We start from the raw sequence: 10,576 nt of genomic DNA, 5'->3' as shown, positions 1-10,576 counted from the left end.
GGAAGAGGAGAGGGTGGAGGAAGAGGAGAGGGTGGAGGGAGGAAGAGGAGAGGGTGGAGGAAGAGGAGAGGGTGGAGGAAGAGGGGAGGGTGGAGGAAGAGGGGAGCGTGGAGGAAGAGGGGAGGAATATGAGATCGAATTCAGGTCTCTACTCAATCCGCATCGTGGAAGTAGAGCGTGATTGAAACGTGAAGGCAATGTTCCCGCGTTAGTGGAGACTCTGCATTCACGGTAAACACTGCATGTGACAGCACATTCACAAATGACCTTTCCATTTCTGTAACGCTTTGGCAGTACAGATTGAATGATGCCCACGTCCCTTACACTGAAGTAAACCCCTCACCCCTCTTCTCTCTCGCTCTCTCTGAGACACACAGAATAATGGGAAAGTGTTTTACTGTATTTTATTGATGTGTGTGTGTGTGTATATATATATATATAACAGTGTTCAATGTAACCCTGAATGTAAAAACTCAGAAATATAATTGACTCTATATCAGCATCCTACACTGATGAGTTACATTTAAAAAATGTACTGTTATGATTCTCCTTGTTGTACCTCGTTAGTAGATATCTAGAGAGAATTAAACTGTAGACCGTGTTCCAATCTAGAACACAGCCACGGTCGTCGTCACGGTTACAACTTCTTCTTCTCAAACGGCTTCTTCCAGGTGGGCAGGATCTGGGCGTAGACCTTTTCAATCTGTAACCAATGACAACAGATCTTCTCAATCTTACAACCAATCACATCAGACATTGTTGCACATCATACCCCCCTTCCCCCTCAAAAGACACACACACACACACGCACTCACCATCCCTACCCTTACCTGGGTGGACTTCTTGAGTCCGTATCTGAAGAGCGTGGCCTGGTGTTCAGAGTTATGAAACAGGATGTCGAAGGTGACGTCTCTACCTATCATGTCGTCTATAGCGGGTTTCACCAGAGAGTAGAAGTCCCTGGGAGGATGGACCTCATCCAGCAAGTTCCTCACCTGCACATATTCACACAGAGTAGCTATAACCTCACCTACACACAGAGTAGCTATAACCTCTCCTACACACATTCACACAGAGTAGCAATAACCTCTCCTACACACATTCACACAGAGTAGCTATAACCTCTCCTACACACATTCACACAGAGTAGCTATAACCTCACCTACACACATTCACACAGAGTAGCTATAACCTCACCTACACACATTCACACAGAGTAGCTATAACCTCACCTACACACACAGTAAATATTTTATTACTATAGTTTGCATCTGAGTGAGTGTGTTACCTTATATTTCCGTCCCACTAGCTCCACTGGGTCCAGTTTGACCTCTGACTTCAGGGCTCGACCAAATAACAGCAGCTTCGTCTCCGAGTCTACACACATAGTCGCGTCAGTACAGCATAGCAAGTGTGTGTACACGTTTCACGATACTTGTGATTACTTTTAAAAATATATATATATATAACCTTTATTTAACTAGGCAAGTCAGTTAAGAACAAATTATTATTTACAATGACAGGCTAGGAACAGTGGGTTTAACTCCCTTGTTCAGGGGCAGAACAACAGGTTTTTACCTTGTCAGCTTGGGGATTCGATCGAGCAACCTTTCGGTTACTGGCCCAATGCTCCAACCACTAGGCTACCTGCCGCCCAGGTAGCCTAATGGTTGGACTTGAAGTCCTCACAAGAATAGTTAACCAAACCAAATCAAATTCAGAGAAATGAGGACATTTTGACGGTTCTCACTTGTAAAAAGGCCAATTTAGGCTTCGGGGTTTATGGTATCAAATGTTGGACCCCAAAAAGTCCTCACAAGTATAATAACACAAAAACGAAAACAAATGCAAATTGTTGTGGACATTTACATTTAAGTCATTTAGCAGACGCTCTTATCCAGAGCGACTTACAAATTGGTGCATTCACCTTATGAAACAGGTTGTCTGAATTCAATAAAGTTTTGCGTCTACTTTCCCCTAACCTAAACACTGCCCGCAGATTCTGAAACAGGTGTGTACGTTACCACTGTAGTTGTCTTCCAGATTAGACGATGTTTATGAATTCGTGGGCATTGTAGCCTATTTAGGGTCCTCATTTATAAACCGTTACTTGAAGTGAGAATGTGCTTGCCACCCCACAAACCTGCGATATATGCGTACGCACATCTGGTAGAAGGTTGAAATATTGTATTGCGTTGCTGGAAAGTAAGTATGTCGTGCAAATGGGGGATATGATGTAAATCTTACGTTTTTTATGCTATGTCTGAATAGCTTACTGTAAATTGAAATGTCTCAAGGTGAAAATTATTTCATTTATGATACATTAATACATAGTTCTTTAACACCTTTTCTGGCCATGACGGTTCATATTCCAGAATAAGCTTTTGCCCAAAACAAATTCAGGCTGGTCACCCATGACACAAGTCAGTATTTCCATCCATGTGTGAGGATATCGGGAGATGACGTGGAAACCGGCCACTAGGGGACGCTGTTACTTCACGTAGGTTTCAACGTTGTGGACGGCGATAAACATCTGCCTCTGAATCTAAAGGTTGCGTGTTTGAATCCAGATATAGAAAGTTGTTTCGACCCGTACCTTAACCTTACCTTAACCATTCAGAGTTAATGCCGAAACCTTAAGAATTCGGAGTAAATGTCTAAACTTAAACATGAAAAAAATGTGACATTTGGAACAACTTCTACATCTTGAACATCTAATTCTGACAAGAGTTTGAAGAACAAATTACCATGTTACATCTTTCATTTAATTGAGCCTATCCGTATTTTGCTCCATACATCTGAAAGGGAACGCGGTTTATAGGGTAATACTGAGTCAAATCTAAAACATGGACAGTTGATATTTTGCTTTGAAGTGTGTAGGCTATTGCTAAAAATTAAGCAGACATACTGTAAGCTTCTAGACAATGTTTCAGAATTTGCGGTCAGCGTAGCACATTTAGGTTTGGGAAAAAAGTAAATGCAAAAACATGACTGAAATCAAATGATCAGTTTACAGGTACACAACACTTTTTTTCTTACTGCAAATAATGCAAATGTATTTGCAAAGAATTTAAACATTCTGACAACAGACATTTAATCAAGATTGCCATTGCTCCTTATTTTAGTAACTTGTCAAAATTCCAATACTTTTAGTTACTTCCCTGGTCTAATTCCAATACTTTTAGTAACTTCCCTGGTCTAATTCCAATACTTTTAGTAACTTCCCTGGTCTAATTCCAATAATTTTAGTAACTTCCCTGGTCTAATTCCAATACTTTTAGTAACTTCCCTGGTCTAATTCCAATACTTCCAAAGTATACAGCAGGTAAGGGTGTAATATTGTCACCACAAAGGGCATAACCCTAACCCTAACCCTTTTAATACTCGTTCACACGTGCAGTTTCAAGACGGGTCAGATTTATATTGGGAAAAATGTGCATGTATTGCGTGCGACAAGTTTCTAAATCTTTTGTACAAATTGTTTTCATAAATGGCGCATGCAGATATTTAGTGTCAAATGTACGCAGCGGTTATAAATGAGGCCCCTGTTCTTCAGGGGGCCCCCTAATGATTTTGTTAGTCACTCTCACTCAGATATCATATTAACAAAAATGGCGCCTGGAGAGGAAGGCAGATGTATCTCATAAGCTGTAGACCACACTATCTACCTAGAGAGTTTTCATCTGTATTTTTCATAGCTATTTACATACCACCACAGTCAGAGTCTGGCACTAAGACAGCATTGAATGAGCTGTATTCTGCCATAAGCAAACAAGAAAACACTCACCCAGAGGCGGCGCTCCTAGTGGCCGGGGACTTTAATGCAGGGAAACTAAAATCAGTTTCACCTCATTTCTATCAGCATGTTAAATGTGCAACCAGAGGAATTATTTTAGACCACCTTTACTCCACACACAGACATGTACGAAGCTCTCCCTCACCCTCCATTTGGGGAATCTGACCACAACTCTATCCTCCTGATTCCTGCTTACAAGCAAAAGCAGGAAGCACCAGTCAATAACAAAAAGTGGTCAGATGAAGCAGAGGCTAAGCTACAGGACTGTTTTGCTAGCACAGACTGGAATATGTTCCGGGATTCCTCCGATGGCATTGAGAGGTACACCACATCTGTCATTGGCTTCATCAAGTGCATCGATGATGTCATCCCCACAGTGACTGTACGTACATACCCCAACCAGAAGCCATGGATAACAGGCAACATCCTCACTGAGCTAAAGGCTAGAGCTGTCGGTTTCAAGGAGCGGGACGCTAACCTTGAAGCTTATAAGAAATCCTGCTATGTCCTCCGATGAACCATCAAACCAGGCAAAGCGTCAATACAGGGCTAAGTTTGAATCGTACTACACCGACGCTCGTCGGATGTGGCAAGGCTTGCAAACCATTGCAGACTACAAAAGGAAGCACAGCTGAGAGCTACCCAGTGGCACAAGCCAACCAGACGAGCTAAACTACTTCTATGCTCGCTTCGAGGCAAATAACACTGAAACATGCACGAGAGCACCAGCTGTTCCTGAAGACTATATATCACTAGCCACTTTAAACAATGCTACCTTATATAATGTTACTTACCCTACATTATTCATCTCATATGCATATGTATATACTGTACTCTACATCATCGACTGCATCCTTATGTAACACATGTATCACTAGCCACTTTAACTATGCCACTTTGTTTACTTTGTCTACACACTCATCTCATATGTATATACTGTACTCGATACCATCTACTGTATGCTGCTCTGTACCATCACTCATTCATATATCCTTATGTACATGTTCCTTATCCCCTTACACTGTGTATAAGACAGTAGTTTTGGAATTGTTAGTTAGATTACTTGTTGGTTATCACTGCATTGTCGGAACTAGAAGCACAAGCATTTCGCTACACTCGCATTAACATCTGCTAACCATGTGTATGTGACAAATAAAATGTGATTTGATTTGACTGTGTGATCACGCTCTGTGCAGCCAGTGTGATTAAGACGTTTAAACAGGTCAACATTCACAAGGTCGCAGGGCCAGGCGGATTACCAGGACGTGTACTCCGAGCATGCACTGTTCAACTGGCAAGTGTCTTCACCAACATTTTCAACCTGTCCCTGACCGAGTCTGTAATACCAACATGCTTTAAGCATGCCCAAGAACACTAAGGTAACCTGCCTAAATGACTACCGACCCGTAGCACTCACGTTTGAAAGGCTGGTCATGGCTCACATCAACACCATTATACCAGAAACCCTAAACTCACTCCAATTTGCATACCGCCCCAACAGATCCACAGATGATGCAATCTCTTGCACTCCACACTGCCCTTTCCCACCTGGACAAAAGGAACACCTATGTAAGAATGCGATTCATTGACGAGATTTACACAATCCTGGATACATTTTTTTTCTTAGCTAAACGTGACGCACAAAATGGAGCGATTTCTCCTAAACAAATAATCTTTCAGGAAAAACTGAACATTTTGCTATCTAACTGAGTCTCCTCATTGAAAACATCCGGAGTTCTTCAAAGGTAAATGATTTTATTTGAATGGTTTTCTGGTTTTTGTGAAAATGTTGCCTGCTGAATGCTAAATGCTATGCTAATGCTAAATGCTGTTACACAAATGCTTGTTTTGCTATGGTTGAGAAGCATATTTTTGAAAATCTGAGATGACAGTGTTGTTAACAAAAGTCTAAGCTTGAGAGCTAGCATATTTATTTCATTTCATTTGCGATTTTCATGAATAGTTAACGTTGCGTTATGGTAATGAGCTTGAGGCTGTATTCACGATCACGGATGGCTCGACGCAAGAAGTTAAGTTTGCCGATGACACAACAGTGATCGGTGTAATCACCGACGACAATGACGAGACAGCCTATAGGGAGGAAGCCAGAGACCTGGCCGTGTGCTGCCAGGGCAACAACCTCTCCCTCAACGTGATCAAGACAAAGGAGATGATTGTGGACTACAGGAAAAAGAGGACCGAGCACAACCCCATTCTCATCAACAGGGCTGCAGTGGAGCAGGTTGAGAGCTTCAAGTTCCTTGCTGTCCACATCACCAACAAACTATCATGGTCCAAGCATACCAAGACAGTTGTGAAGAGGGATCGACAAAACCTATTCCCCCTCAGGACACTGAAAAGATTTGGCATGGGTCCTCAGATCCTCAAAAGGTTCTACAGCTGCAGCATCACTGCCTGGTATGGCAACTGCTCGGTCTCCGACCACAAGGCACTACAGAGGGTAGTGCAAACAGCCCAGGACATCACTGGAGCCAAACTTCCTGCCATCCAGGAACTCTATACCAGACGGTGTCAGAGGAAGGCCCTAAAAATTGTCAAAGACTCCAGACACCTTAGTCATAGACTGTTCTCACTGCTACTGCTACTGCTACTACTACTGCTACTGCTACTGCTACTGCTACTACTACTGCTACTGCTACTGCTACTGCACAGCAAGTGGTACCGGAGCATCAAGTCTAGGTCCAAGAGGCTTCTAAACAGCTTCTACCACCAAGCCATAAGACTCATGAACATCTAATCAAATGGCTACCCAGACTATCTCCCCCCCCCCTTTTTACACCACTGCTACTCTCTGTTGTTATCATCTATGCATAGTCACTTTAATAACTATACCTACATGTAAATATTACCTCAACTAAACCAGTGCCCCCACACATTGACTCTGTACCGGTACCCCCCTGTATATAGTCTCCACATTGACTCTGTACCGGTACCCCCCTGTATATAGTCTCCACATTGACTCTGTACCGGTACCCCCTGTATATAGTCTGGCTATTGTTATTTTACTGCTGTTCTTTAATGACTTGTTACTTTTATTTCTTATTCTCATCCATATATAGCAATTTTTTTAACTGCATTGCTGTTTCAGGGTTTGTAAGGTTCACTGTAAGGTTCACTGTAAGGTTCACTGTAAGGTCCACTGTAAGGTTCACTGTAAGGTTCACTGTAAGGTCCACTATAAGGTCCACTATAAGGTTCACTGTAAGGTTCACTATAAGGTTCACTTTAATTTTCACTGTACGGTCCACTGTAAGGTCCACTATAAGGTCCACTATAAGGTTCACTGTACGGTTCACTGTAAGGTTCACTATAAGGTTCACTATAAGGTTCACTATAAGGTTCACTTTAATTTTCACTGTACGGTTCACTGTAAGGTCCACTATAAGGTTCCACTTTAATTTTCACTGTACGGTTCACTGTACCTGTTCTATTCATGTGACTAATACATTTTGATTTAAACATGCGAGTCATTGCAACATTTGTAGAATTGCAAATAAATAGCTTTAAACCTGCACAACTTTTCCCCAACCAATGTCAAAATGTGTAGAATTGTAGGAAATTAGCTGTAAAACTTCAACAACAACAAAACAAGTTCTGTAAAGTAAACTGTTTTGTTTACCTTTGTTAAAATATATAATATCTGTATGTATTTAATCATTTTTCATCCCAGTGCTGAGTTTGTGTGTCGTGGCTAATCTGTGTTTGTAGATGTGGTCCTTCTGTAGCTCAGTTGGTAGAGCATGGCGCTTGTAACGCCAGGGTAGTGGGTTCGATCCCCGGGACCACCCATACGTAGAATGTATGCACACATGACTGTAAGTCGCTTTGGATAAAAGCGTCTGCTAAATGGCATATATTATTATTATTATATTATTATTATAGATCAGTGAATGAAGCTACAACAACCAAAGAGATAATGGCTGGGAGGTTAAGGCCCTGTGTGTGTGTGTGTGTGTGTGTGTGTGTGTGTGTGTGTGTGTGTGTGTGTGTGTGTGTGTGTGTGTGTGTGTGTGTGTGTGTGTGTGTGTGTGTGTGTGTGTGTGTGTGTGTGTGTGTGTGTGTGTACACAGACCTCTGCAGGTAAGATGTGCTACGTAGGGCACTCCATCCCTCTCTCCGTAATAAATTCCAAAATGGGAGAAGTATTTATTCAGAGGAAACTCCAGGATGTCTCCTGGGAACGGCTTCGGATGGGAACTCCCCTACAAGGCAGAGAGAAACTGGAACTGAGACATGGTTACACACACACACTTCCCCAAACTCAGAACCAAAACCCCACTACAGTTCCTGTGTTGATATAAAGTGCTAGTTGCTACAGATTGATCAATCCTAGCTCAATAACCAATAATGTAGCTGCAAGCAGCAATGAACGGGGTTCACAGGATGACAGAAAGGACACGAGAGCAGTTGGATAACAAAGCAAGGACTATCCTGTAGTAACTATCTTCCTTTATGTGCAATCGGTGAAAGCATTACCATGTTTATCTCTCAGTAACACAAGGACGAAGTTTGGTCTTTGGATACAGCAGGAAATCATTCTTAGGGCTCCATTTGAACAAACCTAACACAATGGTAAATCGTACCGCTGGAGCTAGGGCTATAGGTCCGGGTGTGAGTTTGAAATATTGTTTTGCTATTTTCACTGTGGGCATTATCAGCGCAATAGCTGGAGGTGGCACGAAAGGGCTGTGTTTTGATGAATATATTATAGGTGTGACGAGGGCTTGGCCACTCATTGGCCAATCAACACGCTGCATGCCGTTGTCTCAAGTTCTGTAGGTTATTAGCAGTATTTGCGCTGTCATCAACCTGGGGGCCAAGGAATATATTCTACCTAGTCCATTGTGGATTGATACAGTTTGTTTGATACAGTTGTTTAAATAAGATGAGTAATACAGTAATGAGTAATAGCAACAGTAAAAAATAAGAAAATCCATTGTTTGTTCTACACATTTGGAGTGTTGACAGCCAACATTGTTGCAATTGGCTTAAAATCTCTGTTTAAGACGAGACAGACTTCATGACCAAAATGATCCTATTTAGACTTTGTAGTACATTTTTACACTAGAATAAAAGTTTGTTGACTCACATCGATGCCACAACATTCCGTTTTTAAAATAAGAAGTGGATTGATAAAATCTAACATTCATCTTCATGAGACAAAGTCCACTTGATTGATAGTTATTTATCCAATATTTCATGGTGCCAATGACATCTATAGCGCCACCAACTGGTCTAAGGTTAAAGTGACTTTATATTCACACAGTTTCTAAGGGCATAAGGTTTACATACCAAATGTTATGGTCCCATGTCCACCGGTTCAATCCTTATAGCCCTGTTGTGATATGGTGCCATCTAGTGGTGTAGCATGGCCCACTTTGAATGCAACAACAATCATTCTCAAATCGAGTCAATCTGATTCACGGTTCATGAGAAAACGATATCTAAAAAGTGTTTTTAGCATTAGCATATTGGCAAAAGTACATATGTGGTTCATAATGAGAAAATTATTGCAGATGAGCATTAAAAGTTGCATATGCTAATAATGAGTTGCTAATAGTTTCCTTATGAATACCACATTCAGTGAAGTTCTTCTAAGGGACGTCCATGATAGCGATGACACGTTTCAAGTTCATAGGCCAGTGGTTTAAATGGACTTATAAAAACTCATTTGTGATTTGTCAATAACTCTGCCATCTTTAGACCAATGAGTCATTTGGTCCTATGGTTCATGAGAAGTATTTTTGTCTGCATAATAACGTATTTGCTAGCATCTACTGGTATAGTGTGCCCATCTTTAAATGCATCAACCTTTTTTTCTCAAACTCTTTAGGGACTACTGTGATGAGTCGAAAGACCAAATTTGCTGTGAATCTGACTTTAAATCCATGAGAATAATTTGGGGAATTATTTTAAGCATTAGCTTTACATAATCAACAAGGGAATTGTTAACAGTTATTCCTTTTAAGATATCAATGCCAAACTTGGGAGTGGATTTACAAATAACTCAAGACATCTCTTAACCAATCCCTCAGCCTTGCTCAAACTAAGTTAAGATGTACAATTGGCCTACATGTTTAATTTTATGTTTTTGGGGTTTATGGTTCATGACATTTTAAAAAGTTTTTAGAGGTTTTCCAATTATGTGCCAATATATAGGAAAAATCTATCCTGACGGACATTATGAGTCATTGAGGCAAATTTGTTCAGCCTGAGGAAAGACACCTGAATACGTTTCAGCGCCACCTGCAGGCGAACCAGTGCCATTATTTTAGAACAGGTTGCTCATGGCTTCTAGTTTCTGCGTGCCAAATTAGAAAATAAAGTTACCAATCTATGCTTGAGTTATTTGACTATGCAATTATCAAAGAATAACAATAGATTTGCTGTGAACCCCTAATAATATATGATTAAGTATAATAGTACCAGGTAGTAATGACAAGATAATATAACAATGACAAGATAATATAACAATGTGATTAAGTAGAATCCTACCAGCCCCATGGATGTTGGTGTTTCTCTTCTGTGTGCTTTGAAACTCCAGTCACAGACACACACACTTTAGAGAGACACTGAGAAATGCATAGATGATCTGAGAGTCTCTCCTATCTTAATAATAATCTCAGTCATGTTTTGCATAACGGACCGTGATAATATGACCCCTGTTCAGTCAGGAAACACCTGTTGACACAGCCACACACACCCTCAAATATAGAGAAAGATATCAGATGGATTACAAGCATTACACCGAAACCACTC

At 41.0% G+C, this 10,576-nt stretch overlaps 1 protein-coding gene across 1 annotated transcript; it reads right to left on the bottom strand.

Annotated features, from left to right (window-relative positions):
- Positions 1 to 387: 387 nt before the first annotated feature.
- Positions 388 to 10,467, bottom strand: LOC124046756 (phospholipase A and acyltransferase 1-like). Its single transcript, XM_046367489.1, has 5 exons — positions 10,313 to 10,467; positions 7,890 to 8,019; positions 1,289 to 1,377; positions 831 to 995; positions 388 to 703 (listed from the first exon to the last, which is right to left on the bottom strand). The coding sequence occupies exons 1-5, from the start codon at positions 10,319 to 10,321 to the stop codon at positions 638 to 640; spliced, it is 459 nt and encodes a 152-aa protein (XP_046223445.1). The 5' UTR covers positions 10,322 to 10,467; the 3' UTR covers positions 388 to 637.
- Between the last annotated feature and the right edge of the window lie 109 nt (positions 10,468 to 10,576).

Source organism: Oncorhynchus gorbuscha, linkage group LG10 (assembly GCF_021184085.1).
Source record: "Oncorhynchus gorbuscha isolate QuinsamMale2020 ecotype Even-year linkage group LG10, OgorEven_v1.0, whole genome shotgun sequence".
NCBI classification, from domain to species: Eukaryota; Metazoa; Chordata; class Actinopteri; order Salmoniformes; family Salmonidae; genus Oncorhynchus; species Oncorhynchus gorbuscha.
The sequence above is the reverse complement of the archived record's forward strand: the minus strand, read 5'-3'. Positions and strand labels throughout refer to the sequence as shown.

Bases quoted from the DNA above. Each gene is read 5' to 3' on its own strand.
- LOC124046756 (XM_046367489.1), bottom strand. The intron at 1,378-7,889 runs GTCTGTGTACAC...CTATGTGTGTAG, and splicing joins AGCACATCTTACCTGCAGAG to ACTCGGAGACGAAGCTGCTG. The intron at 704-830 runs GTAAGGGTAGGG...CATTGGTTACAG, and splicing joins GACTCAAGAAGTCCACCCAG to ATTGAAAAGGTCTACGCCCA.